At 44.0% G+C, this 22726-nt stretch overlaps 1 protein-coding gene and 1 long non-coding RNA gene across 2 annotated transcripts; one reads left to right on the top strand and one right to left on the bottom strand.

Annotated features, from left to right (window-relative positions):
- Positions 1-4703: 4703 nt before the first annotated feature.
- Positions 4704-20362, bottom strand: SMIM13 (small integral membrane protein 13). Its single transcript, XM_065912495.1, has 2 exons — positions 19692-20362; positions 4704-6192 (listed from the first exon to the last, which is right to left on the bottom strand). The coding sequence occupies exons 1-2, from the start codon at positions 19765-19767 to the stop codon at positions 6005-6007; spliced, it is 264 nt and encodes an 87-aa protein (XP_065768567.1). The 5' UTR covers positions 19768-20362; the 3' UTR covers positions 4704-6004.
- LOC136151399 (uncharacterized) lies at positions 20071-22364 on the top strand. The gene is made up of 2 exons (XR_010660022.1): positions 20071-20201; positions 20787-22364. It is a non-coding gene; the product is annotated as an uncharacterized lncRNA (long non-coding RNA).
- Positions 22365-22726: the final 362 nt, after the last annotated feature.

Raw genomic sequence — 22726 nt, forward strand, 5'->3', positions numbered from 1 at the left:
TCCCACTGTCACCTTGCAGAGATTTACGTCTTTGTTTTGCTTGGACTTCCGCAAGCAACAGGTTGCCAGTCTCTGAGCAGCATCATTCTTTAGCACGTGCTCCTTCAAGCTCTTTCTTCATTTTACCTCGAGCACGCTGCCTTCTTCCTAGGTACGTTGCTGGTTCTTAGCAGTCCTACTCAGCGTCCTTGGGGGCCTCTTTTTTTTTACCAGCCTCTTAAATATCGATGCCCCTTAGGGGCCACTCCTTGGGTCTCCGATTCTGGCTTCTCCCCTGGTAGATCCTATTTTTGCTAGCAGTTTCTACTACATTCTCACTCTGACGACCTTGGATGACCCTCCTACCATTTTTACAACTGTCTATTATTTTCTGTCCACCCAGGAGCCTGTAAGCACCTCAAGATCGGGGTGCCCCAACCTGGACTCTCATCTTTCATCTCCCTTGGACCAACCTCAAGCCTACTTCTTCTCTACACATCCCTCAATGCTGTTGACCTCCAGTGTGGAAATCATCTTCCACTTCTGTGTCACTCGCCTTCATGACCCAGCCTCAAGCCCTGTGGATGCTGCGTCCGCAAGCTTCCCGGGGCCGTCACTCCTTCCCAGCCCGCCGCTGGCTCTCTAGCACCGTTTCCACTGGGTCTTCACACGAGGACTCCTGGGTGCGGTCAGCACAGCTTCCTGAGCCACCGCAGTTGGTCCAGGCGCTGCAGCCACTCGAGATGGTAGAGCTGCTAACACTGCGTACGCGGTCCTGATGACCTCACCTTTCCTACTTCTCCAGCTCCAAGATGTCGCACCCCATAGTCACTCTCCATTCCAGGAACAGTCAACCGTAATACCTGCTGTTCTGCAAACCAGGCACCTTCCCTTAGCCTTTTTTTTCTGTCGGGAACCCTCTTCACCTCCTCTCTGATAAACTCCACCCCACCCCCAAGGAAGTTCTTCATCTAACAGCTATCATTTTTATACCCAAAGCACATCACTTGTAACCACCATGCCCTGGCTTGTAGAGCTGCGGGGTGGGGGGAAGGGGCGGGCTGAAGACAAAGCCTTCTCACAGCTCCCCAAGAACACGCCTCTTCCATTCTCAGGAAACTCCCTTCTGTTAAGGGCTGCCTGACCTCCCAGACCAGAAGATCAGTCTTCTGCGTCCCTGAGCCGGTCCCCAGGTCAGGGTCCTCTTCTCCATCCTGATTCCAGCCATCAGACAGAATTATTAGTGGCTGGGCTGATGGCCCACCCGACACCCTAGGATGCGTCACAGTTCTCAGATTCCCCTTTTCTGTGGTTGCTTCCCCTCCAAAATCCTAGTCTTCAGCCCAATTTTCTGTTCGCTGATACACACGCATATTACTACCTGCCCCCTCCATGCCTTCCCACTTGCCCCACGTGTGGCGCTTCACTGACCTGGCTTCTCTTACGATCCGGCCGAGACCCCATGGCCCGTCTCCAGCAATCTCGACTGACCGTGCCCTTGAGACACCCCTACCTCACAGAGACTGACCCTGCCCAGGCCACTTTTTCCATCCTACGTTCTTGGCAGCTGAGCACCGCAGAGGGAGAATCAAAACTTGGCACCCAGCCATAGCAATTCAGCTTCCCATCTCAAATGGGTTTCAAAGGCTCCCCTCCATCTTCTTACTTGGCTGTGGTCAGTTCCCTCAGCCAGCCTTCCTGGTGGTTAACACTAACAAAGTGGGAGACATGACCTATGGTGAACAGAGCTTCCAAACAATCTTGAGGATACGGGATAAAGCCTGAGAAGAAAAAGAAGGCTTAACGTTAAATGCAAACTAGTTCTAACACTGTATGTCCTTAGGTTCCAAGTCCATTCCTTTCATCCACTAGGAATGTTACTGCTAACTTATCCTAATTCTTGTAGATGTTTAGTTTGACAAGTGAGGTGAAGGGTGAGCCCACGGGTAATAACAGCTGGTTTCCAATCCCTCACGTCCAAGCCGCCCTTCACACTTCTTATTCTTCATTAGTGAAACAAACACAACTTTTGTTTTCATTTTAATTTATTCTTTGCAAAGTGACATCACACAGACAAACCACAGAAGCTTTGGACATAGTGTTGACCAGTTTTAAAACTGTAACAGCGAGTAACTGTTTCACAGCAAATAACATTTACACGGACTCCTCATCTTGTTATACAAAGGCATTATGAACACACAGTGTTCTAATTCCGTATAAACCTATTTGTCAAGCAGCAAGATGACAACACGCTGTAGCATAGCACAGAGCGTTTCCTTCAGGAAACCCGAGCAGCGGCATTTGGTTACCGGTTACGCAGAGAACTTAAAGGGTAATAAACACTGGGCATAAAGCAAGCAACAACACATGTACATGAATGAGTGAAAATGCTAATTTTTATTAATATAAGATAAAATGTTACTCTTTACGCTTTAAGTCAAAAACTATAGAATACTTTAAAAGCAGACAATACAAGGTGCTCTCATTTTAGACTCCATATCAAAATACCACTCCATTAATTGCTTAAGAACCCATAACCTTTGAGTACTGCTCATTGGCTTTTTAAAGTCAACCTGAAATATAAAAGCACTTCAAGTTTACCAGTCAAAAGCTGTTACATTGGTTACATGTTACACTAAAACATAGCTTTTAAGAAAAACTGAATTTAAAAATACTGCAGCACGGAGCTCTAAAAAGTAAAAACGCACTACTTTCAAACCTTTCAACACATTTTGGTTTAAAATGCCCTATTTTGTGAAATCATTACTTACTATATTCCCAACTTTCAGTTAAAATGACACGTTGAAGTTGTTTTAAAATCTGATAACATCTAAAGAAATGGGTCAGCATGTAAATTGGCTATCCACCACAAAACGATGTTCCCACTACGAAAACATCACTACAGAGACCCACTGGATGAATGTAAATCTTAAAAACTTTATTTAACAGCATCACACAAATATTTAGTGTCTTTTGGCCTTGAAATCAGAGCAATGCTACCAATAAATCTGAGATATGCAATTTTCACAGAAGTTTCAGAAGCAAAAGAAGAAACACAATTTATAAGTGGTTGGTTGGACAGAAATGAATGCACCCAGCAGAGTCCTCTCATTTTAGAATTAATCCTCCAACGAGGGCATCCGTGGTCACCATCACTGTTAGAGAGCATTCAGAAAAGACTAATACTTGTTTTTTTTTCATGCTCAGAACCCTCCAAGCTTCAAAATCAACCACAGGCTACTAAGAAACTGAAAATGCACTTACGATGAGCTCTGAAGTTCAGCTACAAAAGCACTAAAACAGGAAAAATAAAAACAGAAACACACAAGTGACTGTGTTAACTATTGCTCTTGCCTTTCTCAGTGGCTTTAGAAACAAGGACTATGGTGAGTCTATTAAGAAAAGAGGTGTGCAGCGGGGAAAATGTTTCAAACAAAGCAATCAGTTTGTAGAATTTTCATATTGGCAGCAGCAACTTCTTTTTACTTTCATAAGAGTTAAAACATGGCAGAGTGTGAGCTATTAATATGCTTTGGGCATACTTCCCAAGCAAGCTAAGCAGAATATTTCTTAAAATTCTATTTTTAAAGACATCCATAAAAGCATAAATATTAATAAATAATACCAACATGCACATCTTCTCATGGATTAAATTGTGGATGACCGTTGCATATTTTAGGGGTTATGTTGGCCATCATTCTTAATACTGACACAATAGGAAGCTTTCCAGCTACTAAAAAAGTTGGTCAGCAACTATTATCTAACCTAAGACATCTACTACAAAGCAGAATCCACAGCTCCAAATATCAGCCTGTGAAAGATCCAATTCAAATATCCTCCCAGCACCAGGAAGCATGAGGTTTTGCCCTACCTGATGAGCACTTTAAAGTGATATTTAGCTAGTACGAAAGCATTAAAATGAATGCTTGATCAATATAGTCACATAAAGGTGTATCCAGTAAGGAAATAAAGACGGTGCCCCGCTCTCAGCTGCTGGGGACCGCTCCCCTTAGCAAATATTGAAAAGTAAAGTTAAACTCTGTAAATTCCCTTTTAGTACATGCAAAGGGCCACAACGACAGCACAGGTGTTCATCAACTAGGTGACCTATTAATAAAACTATCAGCATGGAGTACGAGGTATCAAACAAAATTACACAGTGGTAAAATAGAGGTGATACTCTGTAATGACTAGTTCTTGAGAAACAAACGTTTAAAACAGAGAGAGAACTTAAGATTAATAAAATAAGTTGGCTTTGCAATTTATTCTCATATAAAGCAGGCAACACGAAGTGGGAAAGTTCTTTAATGCATAGCTCTCTTCCCCAGGAAACACTCAGTCCAAAGTTCAGTGAAGACAAACAAGGGATCATGGCAAGAATCATTTTACAGTAAAGCGGGCATTTCCACCCACTCTCTCAATACCCAGCGCCTCGGAGGCCTTGTCACTGAATTGCTGTCTGTGAAATGTTTTCTCCATGGCACATGCCTTGAGCGTGAAGTCCTCCCATGTGCAAGGAGTAAGGAAGCCTACCCTTCCTGAAGGAAGAGGACAGAACCCAGATCCCCACATTTCTACTCTAGAATCATGAACAGGGTGCCCCAAAACGTGTCTCAGAGGATAGCTATTTTAACGATATGGTAAGAGTCAGAATTAAGTTCCCCAATAAATAGTTGCTATCCTAGGAATAAAAATAAACTTACAGACTATTTTTTTTCCCCTAACCTAAGATACCATCGACGGTAAGATGCACCATATATATCACTAAGAAAAGACACAGGCAATTCAACTATGACACGATGCTTTTGTATTTTGCAGAAAGTCTAGCTTTCTGATTTACTAGAACAGAGCTTTTAAACAGGTATTTATCGCATCAACCTTGTGCACATGTCAAGGAAGTGCATGACGAAATAAGCTGGTTAAGTGATGACTATAACGTCGTAGTCTGAGTCTAACTCTTCGGAATCGTTCAGATGGGTGTCTGCGTTCCTCCAGACCACAGCCCCCTGGGCATCGTCGAGAGCGCCGGGGATGGAGCACCGCTTTAAACGGCGCTCGGGCACCGCCCGCGGGTTAACGTTAGAGGAAAGCTTTGGACGCAGTGAGGTTTGACGCCTCAACGACAGCCCTGCTCGGCGCATGAATCGATCACACCAGCCTCTGGTGGCTTTGAACTTCGCTTCGTCTATTCCGAGGGCTTTGGCAATTTCTCCGGCCTTCAGCTGCATTGCTTGGCGTGTGATGGGCAGTCCTTTTGCCCGCGTCTCACTGACAAAGTGTAGCACACCCTCGTCGACCTGCGGGTATCTTCCTTTCTTAGGGCCCGTAAAGCACTTTGTGGTGGCTTTACAGGAAAATATGGAGTTTCGGTCGCTCCTCCAGCGACGGATGTTTGCTTCGCTGATGTGGAAAGCACGCCCCGCTGCTCTGTTCCCATGCTTTTCTGCATACAAGATGACTTTTCGTTTCAAGGCTGAATCATAGTGCAATCTTTTTGAAGACATTTTTAAAAGCCAATTAAACCTGTCACATCTGATACCAACAATCAGTAATGATGCTATGACAAGCCTGAGGTTCACATGTGCCCAGGCGAGGGTAATTACATCATGACTGTTGCCTGCTGGATTGTAACCATGAGATATATCCCAATTTCAGACAAGGCATGATGTGGGGGCAGAGGGGGAGGGGAAACATGGAACAGAACTAGCATTAATAAAATAGGGTTTTTCAAGCCTGTAATATTTATCAGATTAACACCAGTGCAGGAAAAAAAGCCCAAGGGTGAAAGAAAAAGTATATATGTTGAAGCATATAAGCAAAAATTATCTTAACGATGAAATCCGCAATGGTCCAATTTGGTTGAAATTCCCTTTATTTGCATATGGCTTACATGTAAATCTTTTTTTGAACTGGACTTAGAATCCAAGAATGAATGTTCTTCACTCCTTTAGCAAACTGCAAAGCCCAATCATTACAGAGAGACTCCCAGAACCCTTGGTCATTCGCTATCACAGGACCGGCTGGCTCAGTGGCCTTCATCCGCAGGGGCCCTCCTCTGGCGAGCGGACCTGATCCTGTGCGGAGACGGTGAAGCATCTTCTTCAGTCTCAGACCCTGAAGGCTCACGGTCTCCCTCCTGGGATCCGGTGTCTCCCACCAGTTCCCGAAGAAACTTGAATTTTGACAAAAAAAGATGCCAAACAAAATACCAACCTAAAGAGAGATAAAAAAACATTCAGAAAAATTATTATGCCCAGCATTATCAATTGAGAACATTTCAGCTAACTCTGTGTCAGGGGTATACTACAAAATAGGATGCATAATTTAAACGTGTAAGTTATAGTTATCAAGCATTTACTATGGACAAGGCATAAAGACAAACTTTGGGATTACATGGGATGCCCATGACCAAGTGCACAAATTTTTGCACTAACATGTTTTCACTTCTCCTAGGTATAACAACTGACCCCAAAAACAAGGCCATGGTTAGATGTTCCTCACCTTTGAAAATCCATCTGTAACTTTACAGTAGGCCCACCATATCCATAGTTCCACACCAAGGATTCAACCTCAGATCATGTACTTAACTGCAGTATGTATTTACTGCAAGAAATTCACATATAAGTGGACCTGCACAGTTCACACCCGTGTTATTCAAGGGTTCGCTGTACACCAGGGGTAGAGTTGCCAGGTCATATGGTAACTTTCACGTAACCATCTGTGAAATTGCTAAAGTCCTGTCCAAAGCAGCTGTGCCATTTTACATTCCCATCAGAAATTTAAGAGGCTCTCAATTTCTCCACATCCTCACCAAGACTTCCAATTTTCCACCTTTTTTATTATAGCCATCCTAGCGGGTATGAAGTGGTATATCAGAATGGCTCTTATGATGGCATTTCCCTAATGACTAAATATGCTGACCATCTTTTTCTTGTGTTTACTGGCCACTTGTAAATCTTCTTTGGAGGAATGTCTATTAAACTTCCTTACCCACTTTACAATCAGCTTATCTTTTTACTGAGTTGCAGGAATTCTAAATACATTCTTGATACCAGTTGTTTATCAGACATATTATCTGCAAACATTTTTTCCTCATTCTGTGGGCTGGTCTTTTCATTGTCTTGATCACATTCTTTGAAGTATGGTAGTTTTTTAATTATGATGGAGTCTGAGTCAGTTTTTATTTGATGAAATCCAATTTGTTTTGTTTTTCTTTGGCTGCTTATGCTTTTGGGTACCACATCTAGGGAACCACTGACTAACTCAAGGTCATAGAGATTTATGCCTTCACATTCTTCTAAGGGTTTTAGTTTTAGCTCTTACACGTAGGTCTTTGATTGATTTTATTTAACTTTGGTGTGAAAGATCCAAATTAATCCTTTTGCAAGTGGATACTAAACTGTTGCAGAACTATTTGTAAAAAGACTGTTCTTCCCTCTATTAAACTGTCTTGGCAATTCTGTCAAAATTCCAATGATCATAAATGTTATAGTTTATTTCTGGGCTTCCCTTGTGGCTCAGTCGGTAAAAGTATCCACCTGCAATGTGGGAAACCTAGGTTCGATCTCTGGGTTGGCAAGATCTCTTGGAGAAGGGAAAGGCTACCCACTCCAGTATTCTGGCCTAGAGAATTTCATGGACTGTATAGACCATGGGGTCACAAAGATCTATTCCATTGATCTGTCTATCCTTATGCCATACATACATCATGTTGATTATAGCAGCTTTGTGTTCAGTTTTGAAATCAAGAGTATAAGTTCACGAACTTTGTTTTTTTCAAGACTATTTTGGCTATTCTGAGTCTTTTGCATTTCCATGTGCCATTTTCTTGTCAATTTTTGGAAAAAAAAATTGCAAGAATTTTGACAGGGATTGCGTTGAATCTGTATGTCAATGGGGGAACCTATACTTTTTAATGGTACTTCTCTGTCCACATCAAAATTTTTCCACAGTGGACACAGAAAAATTGTTGACAACTGGAAAAATCAGGAGAAAAATAAGTCAGAAACCAACAAATAAATCATGAGTACTCTGTATACTTCTCATTTTAAATACCCCAATACCATCAATTGGCCTAAATAAGCCCAGGTGATTTTAAGATACTAAGGAAAACCTCTCAGGTTAATTTTGAGAACTCAACCTAAAAGTTAAGTGCTAAATAGATATTATGAAGGTGAATTTACCATCAGGAAAATTACAAGCAAGCTCAATCAAAGATGATGATAGTCTTGACCTCATAAAGATCAAAGATTTTAACAGTGGCTATTAAGTATAAAATGAGCAGAAATTTAGAATGTAAAAGGAAGTAGCTGGAACTCTTGACTGAAGAGGCAAGGGCTGTCACCAGTGGGGCTCCCACCATAAAATACTCTTGCCCTTGGGATGGTTCAGAGAAAATCAAGTCCCCTAGCATAGGAATCTGCAAGAAAGGAACTGAAGACCACCTTCAGCAGTCAGTCTCGGGAGATAGACATAACTGTATTCAGTGAGATCACAAACTCTTTCTCAACTTTAATAAAACACATCCAAAACAAAAGACTTAAAAAAAAATCACTGCCAGCAACCAAACAACATAAGGGATTCAATCTGAAGTGAAAATTCAGAATGTGGTAGCCGATCAGAGACTCCAGGGGCTGGGGTAGCAAGTCACAGCCTCCACACTGGACACTCCCCTCCCCACCACACCAGCTAAACCACGTCGCACCTCTTTAATTATTACCTGCACCTGCAGTTAAGCAAACCTGAAAAGCAGCTCATTTTTCCCTATTCTGCCTGGGTGGGAGTGAGGGTTGCACGTGGAGGAGCATGTGGGTAGGGACACTGCTTCCCATGAAAATTCATGAGGCAGAGGATTCTCCCTAATACAGATGTGGAGCTCATCCGCCTGGCAGCCAAAGAAACAGCCACTGTGCTGCCTTCCTCAATGGCTACTGTAATGACAGGGTGAGAAAGCAGAGTTAGAAAGGGAAACTGTAGCGGTGAACCCTGAACAACCAAGAGCTGCAGGGGTACTCGCTAGATTCGGGGAAGCGCACAAGTTATTCTCCAAGTGAAGACTGAGTTCTCACAGGGCTGTCATTCGGGGAGACGGCAGGGGCGGGGGCTCTATCTCCCAGCACTCAAGAGCTGGGGAGAGCTGGTGTTTAGGCAACAGACCGTTCATCAGTGTCACCTGTCTGAACAGAGGATGACACTCAAAATGCCAGGCAGTTTGAATGGAAACACAATCACACAACATTTATTTTGGAAAAGGAAGGACAATTAAGACTCACAATAGGTATACTGGAAGAGTGTGACTTAGCAAAGAAGTTAAGAGAGGTACCACAATGCCAGATAAAACTGCTGATAGTTACTGGCTGTGTTCATTAGACCTGGAAATAAAAACAGCTTTTTCTTTGGGCTTCCCTGGTGGCTAAGCAGTACAGCAATCACCTGCCAATGCAGGAGACGCAATTTAAATCCCTGGATCAGAAAGACCCCCTGAGAAGGAAATGGCAACCCACTCCAGTACTCTTGCCTGGGAAAATTCCATGGACAGAGGGGTCCAGCAGGCTAGAGTCCATGGGGTCGCAAAGAATCGGACGACTTGGCGACTAAACCACAACAAACGTCTTAACTTTGGGATAGGTACTGTGAGGAAATGTTCTGCACGGATCATTTATGGCCAAATTGTTGTTCACTATACACTGTCTTTCTACATACTTCTGACACGTCACATTCCCTACAGGTGAGTAGGATCTGCTGAGGCTGGAAGTCCTATTCTCCCTTTTAAGCAGAAGAACATGTCTAAGTGGAAAGCAATTTCAATAGCATTTATTTATTTTCCAATGGAATGACCCCAGTTAAAGACATGTGAGGACCACACAGTGCATCACTCAAACTGGCTACTCACCATGCCCTGCGTGGGAGCCTGGAGAAGCTACTGATTCCCAACGACTCACCCCAGACACTGCAAACCAGCCTCCAGGATTGTGCTTACTCATCCTTTCTAAGCTCCCTAGATGATTCTGATGCACAGGTAGGTGTGGAAAAGAGAAGGCACGATGAAGAAGAAATATGAGTGCTACAGCGGATCAATTACAGCAAGTGGCCAAGGAAGAGGAGAAAAGGCTCAGCGGGAGGGGCAGGAGAGAGGCAGGACGCCCCTAACACCGAGTGTCCATAGTTCCTCTGCTGCTGAGGTCCAGTCGCAAAGTCCCTGCCACCCCACGGACTGTAGCCCGCCAGGCTCCTCTGTCCACGAGATTTTTTAGGCAAGAATACTGAATGCCTACAGGGCCTCTTGTAGAAGTGTAGCTCATACAGGTCCTCCCACCCAAACCTGATATGCACCAGAAACTGTTTACCTATTTTTATTCCACAGACCATGGGTCTCCTATCTCGCCCTGGGATTCCAAGAGAAAAATGGATGGAGGGGAGAAGGAATAACAGAAAGAGGGGGCGGGGAGAAGGACTGTCCAAAACTAGATGCACTTACAGTAAAAAATGTACACTAACTGTTAAACAAGTACTGTAGTTTTCCACAGGTTAAGAGGCAAGTCTGTGTGTCAGGTACACTGGCTGGCAACAGAGGTTGTGTATCCTGGGGTAAGCAAAGAAGTACTCAGCCTGTGTTTGCCAGTACCCAAGCATGAGTTCAGAGGGTGCAGTTCAGGAAAACGCACTGCACATCATCTCTGTATGCAAGATAGAGGGGATACCCTAGCAGCTCAAACAGTACAGAACTCACCTGCCAATGCAGGAGACCCGGCTTCAATCTCTGTGTTGGGAAGATCCCCTGGAGAAGGGAATGGCTACCCACTCCAGCATTCTTGCCTGGAGAATTCCATGGACAGAGGAGCCTGGCGGGCTACATCCATGGGGTCGAAAAGAGTCGGACACGACTGAGCAACTAACACAACAATAATGCAAGATACATGTGCTGGCAGCAGAAGGGTAGCAATGGCAGATGAAACCAAATAATGAACCATCACCATCAACATGCCACAAACCCAGAGGACAGTTGTAATCATAGAGTTCTCAGTTCACCAAGGGCTTTTACATTCAGCATTTAACACTCTCATTATCATTAGCCCTCTGAACTAGTGAGACTAGAAATCATTATCCCCATTTTCTAGATAAGAAAACAGGCTGAAAGTAACTCATCACCATGGAAGAGGGCATGATCAGCAAATCAGAGCACTGAGTTCACCAGTTCAGTTCAGTGGCTCAGTCATGTTCGACTCTTTGCAACCCCACGGACTGTAGCACGCCAGGCCTCCTTATCCATCACCAACTCCCAGTGTTTACTCAATTCCTGTCCATTGAGTCGGTGATGCCATCCAACCATCCCATCCTCTGTCGAACCTTCTCCTCCCACCCTCAATCCTCCCCAGCATCAGGGTCTTTTCAAATGAGTCAGTTCTTCGCATCAGGTGGCCAAAGTATTGGAGTTTCAGCTTCAGCATCTGTCCTTCCAATGAATATTCAGGACTGATTTCCTTTAAGATGGTCGCCTTGCAGTCCGAGGGACTCTCAAGAGTCTTCTCCAACACCACAGTTCAAAAGCATCAATTTTTTGGCGCTCAGCTTTCTCTATAGTCCAACTCTCACATCCATACATGACTCCTGGGAAAACCACAGCCTTGACTAGATGGACCTTTGTTGGCAAAGTCTCTGTTTTTTAATATGCTGTCTAGGTTGGTCATAACTTTTCCCCCAAAGAGTAAGCATCTTTTAATTTCATGGCTGCAATCACCATCTGCAGTGATTTTGGAGCCCAATAAACTAAAGTCTGTCACTGTTTCCCCATCTATTTCCCATGAGGTGATGGGACCAGATGCCATGATCTTAGTTTTTCTGAATGATGACCTTCAAGCCAACTTTTTCACTCTCCTCTTTCACTTTCATCAAGAAGCTTTTTAGTTCCTCTTCACTTTCTGCCATAGGGTGGTGCCATCTGCATATCTGAGGTTACTGATATTTCTCCCAGCAATTTTGATTCCAGCTTGTGCTTCATCCAGCCCGGCATTTCCCATGATTGACATACTGCTTTCCCTATTTGGAACCAGTCTGTTGTTCCATGTTCAGTTCTAACTGTTGCTTCCTGACCTGCATACAGGCTTCTCAAGAGGCAGGTCAGGTGGTCTGGTATTCTCATCTCTTTAAAAATTTTCCAGTTTGTTGTGGTCCACACAGTCAAAGACTTTGGCATAGTCAATAAAGCAGAAGTAGATGTTTTTCTGCAACTCTCTTGCTTTTTCGAAGATCCAACAGATGTTGGTAATTTGATCTCTCATTCCTCTGCTGTTTCTAAATCCCGCTTGAATACCTGGAAGTTCACGGTTCACCTACTATTGAAGCCTGGCTTGGAGAATTTTGAGCATTACTTTACTAGCGTGTGAGATGAGTGCAATTGTGCAGTAGTTTGAACATTCTTTGGTATTGCCCTTCTTCGGATTGGAATGAAAACTGACCTTTTCCAGTCCTGTGGCCACTGTTGGGTTTTCCAAATTTGCTGGCATATTGAGTGCAGCACTTTCACAGCATCATCTTTCAGGATTTGAAATAGCTCAACTGGAATTCCATCACCTCCACTAGCTTTGTTTGCAGTGATGCTTCCTAAGGCCCACTTGAGTTCACATTCCAGGATGTCTGGCTCTAGGTGAGTAATCACACCATTGTGATTATCTGGGTCCTGAAGATCTTTTTTGTACAGTTCTTCTGTGTATTCTTGCCACATTTTCTTAATATCCTCTGCTTCTGTTAGGTCCATACCATTTCTGTCCTTTACGTGCTCATCTTTGCATTAAATGTTCCTTGGTATCTCTAATTTTCTTGAAGAGATCTCTAGTCTTTCCCATTCTATTGTTTTCCTCTATTTCTTTGCACTGACCACTGAGGAAGGCTTTCTTATCTCTCCTTTCTATTCTTTGGAACTCTGCATTCAAATGGGTGTATCTTTCCTTTTCTCCTTTGCTTTCACTTCTCTTCTTTTCTCAGCTATTTGTAAGGCCTCCTCAGACAGCCATTTTGCTTTTTTGCATTTCTTTTTCTTGAGCATGGTCTTGATCCCTGTCTCCTGTACAATGTCACAAACCTCCGTCCATAGTTCTTCAGGTATTCTGTCTATCAGCTCTAATCCCTTGAAACTATTTCTCACTTCCACTGTATAATCATAAGGGATTTGATTTACGTCATACCTGAATGGTCTAGTGTTTCTCCCTACTTTCTTTAAGTCTGGATTTGGCAATAAGGAGTTCATGATCTGAGCCACAGTCAGCTCCCGGTCTTGTTTTTGCTGCCTATATAGAGCTTCTCCATCTTTGGCTGCAAAGAATATAATCATTCTGATTTCAGTGTTGACCATCTGGTGATGTCCATGTGTAGCATCTTCTTTTGTTGTTGGAAGAGGCTATTTGCTATGACCAGTGCATTCTCTTGGCAAAACTATTGGCCTTTCCCTTGCTTCATTCTGTACTCCAAGGCCAAATTTGCTTGTTACTCCAGGTGTTTCTTGACTTCCTACTTTTGCATTCCAGTCCCTATAATGAAAAGGACATCTTTTTTGGGTGTTAGTTCTAGAAGGTCTTGTAGGTCTTCATAGAACCATTCAAGTTCATCTTCTTCAGCATTACTGGTCGGGGCATAGACTTGGATTACCATGATACTGAATGGTTTGCCTTGGAAATGAACAGAGATCATTCTGTCATTTTTTAGACTACACCCAAGGTCTGCATTTTGGATTCTTATTGACTATGATGGCTACTCCATTTCTTCTAAGGAATTCTTGCCCACAGTAGTAGATATAATGGTCATCTGAGTTAAATTCACCCATTCCAGTCCATTTTAGTTCGAGAATTCCTAAAACGTCAACGTTCACTCTGGCTATCTCCTGTTTGACCACTTCCAATTTGCCTTGATTCATGGACCTAACATTCCAGGTTCCTATGCAATGTTGCTCTTTACAGCATCAGACTTTGCTTCCATCACCAGTCACATCCACAACTAGGTGTTGTTTTTTGCTTTGGTTTCATCCCTTCATTCTTTCTGGAGTTATTTCTCCACTGGTCATATTGGGCACCTACCAACCTGGGGAGTCCATCTTTCAGTGTCCTATCTTTTTGCCTTTTCATATTATTCTCGGGGTTCTCAAGGCAAGAATACTAAAGTGGTTTGCCATTCCTTTTCCAGTTCTCTTCTTCATTAAGTGCATCAATGAAGATTCTTTTACCATCTGAGCCACCAGGGAAGCCCATTAAGTGTAAACCTTCTTAAACGCTATGATACAAGATACATTTTCTCACTATAATAAAATTTAACTAGAAAATGATAAAATGATATATAGGTGGGAAAAAAGAAACATACTAAATAACTCACAATTGAAAGGAGAAATCACAACTGAAACTATAGAGTTTTTTCTAAAAAAATCAAAACTAACACTTGAAAAGAAATTAACATCATTAGATACCTATTTTTACCTTTTTAAATAACAATAGTTTAAAATCAATAATCTAAGTTTCTACCATAAGAAACTAGAAGTACAAATTAAAATCAAAATAAATAGAAGAAAAATAAATATATAAACATAAATCAATGAAATAAAATATGGACAATAAATAAAAAATCAGCCTTTCAGCAACTGAGGAGCTGGGCAGATGGCTCAGAGAAGGACGTTGGATGTCACTGTCCTCCCAGCTTTTCAATCTTCCCTCAAAGCCTCTCAAGAAAATGGTTTGATCCCTCCCAAAAGAATAAATTAAAAAATCAGTAAAACAAAAAGATCTCTGGGTCTTTGAGAAGATCATAAAATTCACAAACCTCTAGCCAGACTGACCATACGCAAGAGAAAGAACACAATACCAAGAATGAAAGAGAAGACATCATCACAGATCCTACAGATATTAAATGATGAGAGAATATTAACTCAGATTAAACATAGTGCTTGAAAAACAAACTCAAAAGCTTACTCAAGAAAAAACAGGTTAACTGGAATAGCCCAACATTAGCCCAAATGAAAGATAGTGAGTTTGTAATTAACAACTTCCCCCAAAAGAAAAGTCCTGGCCTAAATTAATTCTACCAGACATTTAAGAAGTATACTGGGGATTATGCTTTATTAATTTTTGAATACTCACGACCTCCACCACAGCACCTGCACATAAGAGTTCACTAAGGGGAAATGGCAACCCACTCCAGTGTTCTTGCCTGGAGAATCCCAGGGATGGCGGAGCCTGGTGGGCTGCCGTCTTCGGGGTCGCACAGAGTCGGACACGACTGAAGCGACTTAGCAGCAGCAGCAACAAAGGTATTTTCCTGAGTAACACAAGGGCTATCCAGTTTGAGACAACCGTGGTTTGTACTACACTTAAGAGTGTGTTTCTAATAGGAATTTAATCATTTATACAGAGCAATCTTTCTTCACTCCTACTTCAAATATACAAGGGCCCTCTACAAGTCAGGCATCACTCTCCAAGATCCAGGAAGAGAGAAGTGAACAAGCCAAAGAAGGTCCCTGTCTTCACTGAGCCTACACTCTAGTGGGAGGAAACAAACACATAAAATGTGGATGTACCACTGAGTGCCACATCCAAAGATTCAAACCACCACAGACGAAACAGACAAACACAGACTGAAACTCAGGAGATAGTTGGTCCAAAGGGAAATGGATAGATAACAAAGATAAAGTATATGTATACAGTGGAGTATCACTCAGCCATAGGGGTTAAAAAATGAAATCTTGCCATTTGTAACAACCTGGATAGATCTAGAAGGTATTATGTTAGTGTCATAAGTCAGACAGAGAAAGAAAAAAACACTCTGATTTCACTTACAGGTGGAATCTAAAAGACAAATCAAATGAACAACCATAACTCAACATAAACAGAGTTATAGATACAGAGAACAAACAGATGGTTGCCAAAGGAGGGGGGTGGGGCAGGGAGAAATAGGTGAGAGAGATTAAGAAGTACAAACTTATAGTTGCAAAGTAAGTGAGTCATGGGTATGAACTGTACAGCACGGGGAATAAAGTCAATAACTATGTAGTATCTTTGTACGGTGACAGATATGACTAGGCTTTCATGGTGATCACTTTGAAATGTATACAAATATCAAATCCCAATACCCTGTAACAGGAATTAACAGTGTGTTAAGTCAATTAGTACTTAAAAACAAACAAATTCATAGAAAAAGATCAGATCTATGGCTGATGGGGAGGAGAGGGATGGGATTGAATGAAGGTATAAATTTCTAGCTATAAGAAGAGTACTAGGGACATAATGTACAACAAGATAAATATAATTAACACTGATGTATGTTATATATGAAAGCTAAGTGAGTAAATCTGAGAGTTCTCATCACGGGAAAAATTTTTTTCTATTTCTTTACTTCTGTATCTAGGAGATGATGGATATTCACCAAACTTACTATAATAATCATTTCATGATGCGTATAAATCAACTATGTTGCACTCCTTAGATCTCTACAATTGTTGTTAAGTTGCTCAGGCGTGTCCAACTCTTTTGTGACCCCATGGACTGTAGCACACCAGTCTCTTCTGTCCATGGGATTCTCCAGGCAAGAATATCTGAGTGGGTTGCCATTCCCTTCTCCAGGGGATCTTCCCAACCCAGGGTTCAGACCTTTGTCTCCTATATTGCAACCGGATTCTTTACCATTGAGCCCCCTGGGAAGCTCTAAATTTATACAGTACTGTAAGTCAACTATAGCTCAGTAATACTGGAAGGCAAAAAGAAAAAGAGAGAGAGAGAAAACTGAAGTGACTTCCAGGTGGAGTGAGTATTTGTAAGGAAAGGGCAAATCCAAGAATGACACCCAAGCCCCTGGCTGCTGGTAACATGTGAGCAGGGAGGAACAAACAGGTGGTAGAAACCAAAAGTTCTGTTTTAGATGTGCTTAGTTTGAGATGGTTATTAGATCTCCAAGTCAGGATACTGAGGCATGAGCCTAGGGTGCAGGCGAGTCGTGATAGCTGGAGATACCACTGTTAGTCATTCATTACAGTTACTATTTAAATCTTTAGAACTAGATAAGGGACAGAACGGAAGGAAGGTGAAAACAGAAATATATATATATATATTTTTATTATAACACAATATATTATAGGAGTGTAGAAAATAGCATGCATCTCATGGAGTAATGGCCAAGTACTAGTCTGTAAAATTTTTATTTCAGAGATAAGAGCGATGATGGGAAGATAGATACATGTACATATAAGCTGATTGATACATGTAATCTATATACTTATGAATGTACTGGGAGTAATGTAAAATATTTCCTATCATAGATTTAAGTCAAAAAGAGTTAAATTCTAGGGGATGAGAAGATAGGAAAAGATAAAACAATTAACCACTACGGTAGGAAGAACACCATGAAGGCAGAGTGTACAGAAGCCACAAGAAATGCTTCTTGGGAAGAATGCTCACCTGGACAGAACGAGTCTGTGAGGTTAAAGAGAAATAGAACTCAAAAGTGACCATGGACTTGGTGATACGGAGGCCATTTGTTACTGACCTTGACAACGGCAGTTTCGGTGAATGGTGGGAGTAGAAAATATTTTTAGAATGAATGAGAGGCAAGAAAGTACAACCAACAGATAGGAGAAGGATGACCTCCCTAAGGAACCTGAAATTTGAAAATGAGAATTCACTATGTGAGAGAACCGGACAGAGTTCTTTCAGGCTATGCATTTCTTGGGGCAGGCCCCAGGTCATTGATTTTTTAATCCCTAATGTGGCTGTATTTGGAAGCAAGGCCTTTAAAGGTTTATTTAAAGGTTAAATAAATTGATAAGGACCTCACCTCTCATTCCACATTGTTTTCTGAAGTCAAAGGCAGGGTACTTTTAGAAAAATGAGTAGAATTTAAGTCAAACAGCTACTGAAGGTTGAGAGAGCAAGTCTGACATGTAGCAAATAGGAATTTTGAGGTCTCAAAGGCAAGTTTGGCAAATACCCTAAAATGGTGAGAAGGGAGTGGCAGAGGATGAGATGGTTGGATGGCATCACAGACTCAATGGACGTGAGTTTGAGCAGACTATGTGAAATAGTGAAGGACAGACAAGTGCACGCAATCCACTGGGCCTCAAAGAGTCAGACACGACTTAGCGACTGAACAACAAGGAAGTGGTGTATGGTTTACATGGTACATTGCCATCTCCAGGTAGTTTGCATGTTCAAATCAGAAAGGAAAGCATGTTTACACACTTCCTCATAACCACACAAATCACAAAGATTTGGTTTTCCTTATTTCAAGGATCCTAAACATCTACAATTAGCCCCAAATCCTGACATCACAGGCAGGAAGTTGAGAAAGGCCTTCCTTTCAATTGCTTTATCATCAGGAAAGCCTGTAAGTTAGAAACTTTAGTTCTAGTGCCTTAGTAAAAGCAAGAAAACTAAAAATATACAATACACACAAGTTTATCTATATATACACATGTATATGGTCATGTAAAAGGAAATTTTAAATACACATACAAGTATATAAATACAAATATACATATATGTACAAGCCTCAATGTTTCCAAACACAGCTGACTCTCAGCACTTGGTGCATTAATCACATAATGACTAAGCCCCATATTTTGAATACTAACCAATTATTGCATCAATCTGAATCCATACTTCAATGTGATAATTATGAAAAAGCAAACTCACTGACATCTGGTTGTAAACACTTTCCCAAATGTTCACAATTGCTCAGCCCCTTTGCTAAGAGAGCTGTGGCTGTCTGCTGTTGTTTGTTGTCCAGTCGCCCAGTCCTGTCCCACTCTTTGCAACCCCATGGACTGCAGCACACCTGGCCTCCCTGTCCCCTACCATCTCCTAGATTTTGTCCAAGTTCACGTTCATTGCATTGGTGATGCCATCCAACCACCAGTATTTTTGTCATCTGATGTGAACAGACGACTCATTGGAAAAGTCCCTGATGCTGGGAAAGATTGAGGGCAGAAGGAGAAGACGGCAGAGGATGAGATGGCTGGGTAGCTACCAGTTACTGTGTATTAGAAAAAAAAAAAAAAAAAAAGATCTACAATTGCGCTAAAATCACCTTGAGAAAAAAGTTTCACGTTCTCTCATTCCATGGAGGGGAAGAAAAAAAACCAAAATCACAGCAAACAAAATAGCACCATTACTACAGAACTAAGAGTTAGGTTACCTGACCCTGGAAGTTTAATATAGCCGGTGTTTTTTAAATTCTGCCTCGTCTCGACACTGCTGTTTGGGATTGAGCTTACGCCTAAACTCCAAGCAAACAATCTCACGCGTGCTGGCAAAGCCAACTCTTGCTTCTGTCCCTGGTTCAAGGAAGGTAATGAAACCTACCTCGCTTTACCATCGGGAGTCAGAACGTGTAAAAAGACAGAAAGAGGACGAATCACTGCACCTTCGCAAACAGGCCAAGGTGACGATAAGGGCTGATCTGTGGCAAGGGTGGCGATCGAGGCGCTGCGGCGGCCAGGCTTAATCCCGGGTCCACACGCCCAGCGCTGGACCCGGCTCCCTCCTCTGCGGGACGCCAGCGGGCCCGCGGTGGGCAGGGGTACCCAGCTCCGGGCTCACTCCCGAGGGGCAAGTGGAGAACCGGTGGTTTTTCGACACTTGCCCACCCAGACCATCTTTTTTCTTTTTTCCTCTTTTAAAAACGAGAGACAGAACCAGCCCGTCGGCAGGACAAGCCGAGCCGGCGGGTGTGAACTACCCACTCACCGCACACCATGAGCAGCAGCACGATCAGCAGCGTGGCCACGAACACCAGCAGGGTCAGCCCCACGTTGTGCCACATCTTGGGGGCGGCGGGGCGGCGGCGGGCGCGGGCGGGCAGGCGGGCGGGCGACGCGGCCGGGGCTTCAGCAGCCGGGGCGGCATGAGCGGCGGACGCCCCCCGCCCCCACCCGCCGGCAGCGCCCCCGGGAGGCGGGGCGGGGCGGGGCGGCGCGGGGGCGGCCCCGCGGCCGGCAGCCGGTCCGCGCGGTCCCTCTCAGGGCGACCGACCGATGGCGGGCGGGAGGCGGAGCGTGGGGGCGCCCCTACTCGCTCATCGCTCCGGGCACCCGGGGACGCGGCTCCGGGAGACCCCGGAGGCGGCCGGATGTGCTTCCATGGCGGACGCCGCGAGCCCTTGAGGCGGACCGAGGGCGAGCACCGGAGCGTGCGGCGGCCGCCTGACCCTCGCGGTCGCCCGCCCGAGGGTCCCTCGGCCCCCCTCGCGCACGGCAGGTAACGTCTCCCCGCGGCGTCCGCAGCGCTTCTCCACCCCAGGCCCCCTCCCCCTGCGGCAGTTCGTCACTTGGCGCCCCCACCGCTCGCCGCCTCTGCGGCGTGGGGCCTGCTGGGAGATGGAGTGCAGAGCCTGCTGGAGCTTTGGGGAGGCCGCCCCCTAGGGGACTACAACTCCCAGAATGCACCGCCGACGCAGTTGCTTTCCTTCTCCCTCCCTCAGCCTGTGGTTTTTCCCCCTCATGCCCAACCTCTGCCTACTGACTGCGGTTCTCGGAAGCCGTGCAGTGGTCTACCCCTCCCGCGGTGTGCCAAAGCGCCGGGTTGATTTCAGACACACAGAGTCGTTCTGTTTGAAGCCACCGTGACCGACGAACCACGAAGAAGGAAGAAAGGGGACGCAGCTGCCTGAAAAACGGGTTGCTTGTGAATCTAGCCCTGTTGCTGGCGGCGAGAGTTGGATACTTGGGACTTTTCAGGAGGGACCTGCGTCCCTGCCAAAGAGAGGGGCCAGAGGCATGCAGTCTCCCTCCCCCCACCCCCCACCCCCCACCCCGTAATAGACGTTGTTATATGTTTTCATAGATAATGTATTTCGGAAACGGCCCGCGAGGGACTTACGGACCTCTCAGCTTTGCCCTTGATTTGCCTGAGTTGTGAATTTCGTTCAGCCGCTTTCTTGAGACCAAGTGACAGATGACCCACAAGTGAAGATTTTGCCGCACTGGCTCAAACACGCCGCGAAAGAGGACGATGTGATCATCTCAATGACTGTCCACTGAAATTAAAACTCCTCAATTCCGCCAGATGACACTCATTCCTTGAAGAGGTGGCCCCAGAAGAAATGAGGAGAAATGTGTATTGCACTTTTAGAAGGAGCCAGGTATAGCCTTCATGATTTGCTATAAGTCTGTTGCTCCCTGACATACCTCTCCACTCTTGTTCCGATTCCTTTCCCCTGGCCACTTCTAAGCAGGCGAGGTGGAGGGTCCGCTGAGGAAGAGAACAGAAGCCGTTTTTGGCTTAAGCCATTTCACAGACTCCATCAATGGCCATGTAGTAGTGTAGTGTTAGTCACTTAGTCATGTCCGACTCTTTGTGACCCCGTGAGTTTGAGCAAACTCTGGGGGATGATGAAGGACAGGGAAGCCTGTTGGGGTCCTAAAGAGTAGAGTGGGACAGACTGAGCGACTAAACAAGTTTTTGTGATCTTCACCTGGCCATCCCCCCCAGCCCCCTTGTCCTAGAACTGCAAGGAACAAAAGTCTTGTTATCAGGCAATAGAAGTAACAATAGCAAAGATAACAAATCATTTGTAAACTCCCAGTTCTGTCTTAATAGTTCCCATTAGCCTGAAGCACTTTCTTGAGGTGTTTTGCAAAATTCAAACCCCCTTGAGGCACCCTAAGGGAGGATGTTGACCTTTTCTGACTCTCTGGTTTTCAATCCAACTAAAGCTAGACTCTGTTGACCTCCCAAGCCCCTTGACGAATATGCATATACCCTTAGCTTAAAAACTTTCCCAGTTCTGTTCTGGAAGACACTGCTTTGGGAAAAATCCTCTGCTCTCCTTCAGTCAGTTCAGTTCAGTTCAGTTCAGTCTCTCAGTCGTGTCCGACTCTTTGCGACCCCATGAATCGCAGCATGCCAAGCCTCCCTGTCCGTCACCAACTCCTGGAGTTTACTCAAACTCATGCCCATCGAGTAGGTGATGCCATCCAGCCATCTCATCCTCTGTCATCCCCTTCTCCTCCTGCCCCCAGTCCCTCCCAGCATCAGGGTCTTTTCCAATGAGTCAACTCTTCGAATCAGGTGGCCAAAGTATTGGAGCTTGATCTTCAGCATCAGTCCGTCCATTGAACACCCAGGACTGATCTCCTATAGGATGGACTGCTTGGATCTCCTTGCAGTCCAAGGGACTCTCAAGAATCTTCTCCAACACCACAGTTCAAAAGCATCCATTTTTCGGCGCTCAGCTTTCTTCACAGTCCAACTCTCACATCCATACACAACCACTGGAAAAACCATAGCCTTGACCAGATGGACCTTTGTTGGCAAAGTAATGTCTCTGCTTTTTAATATGCTATCTAGGTTGTTCATAACTTTCCTTCCAAGGAGTAAGCGTCTCCTTACTCGCTGCAAATAATAAAAGCTTCCTAATGCCATTCTTTGGCTTGGTTGTGTCTTTTGGCTCAACCCCTGTCAAGAGGCCAACCCAGTATGAAATAAAATTTGTATTTTATGACAAGACAGGAAAAATTTCAACAAGTTTTCTCTAGCCTTCGGCCTCCTTTTTCCCCATTACTGTACATTGTGTATTTGTATTATGCCAAACCTTCCGCATCAGCAGAAATCAACCATAAAGAGCAACATTCTCCTAACTTCAAAACAATTCCTTAAAAGATGACATTCCTTCTTGATTGTCTGAGGGGTCACGTGACCCACCATGATAGTGCTCAGATATGGGTTCTGTAAACTGTCACTCATACAATACTTAATGTACAGCCTTGTCTCAAAAGCCATAT

Source organism: Muntiacus reevesi, chromosome 20 (genome assembly GCF_963930625.1).
Source record: "Muntiacus reevesi chromosome 20, mMunRee1.1, whole genome shotgun sequence".
NCBI lineage: Eukaryota > Metazoa > Chordata > Mammalia > Artiodactyla > Cervidae > Muntiacus > Muntiacus reevesi.

Excerpts from the sequence above, each read along its gene's own strand:
- SMIM13 (XM_065912495.1), bottom strand. The coding sequence starts at position 19,767 with ATGTGGCACAACGTGGGGCTGACCCTGCTGGTGTTCGTGGCCACGCTG. Across the intron at positions 6,193-19,691 it reads GCTGCTGCTCATGGTGTGCG|GTTGGTATTTTGTTTGGCAT; the intron begins GTGAGTGGGTAG and ends ATCTCTCTTTAG.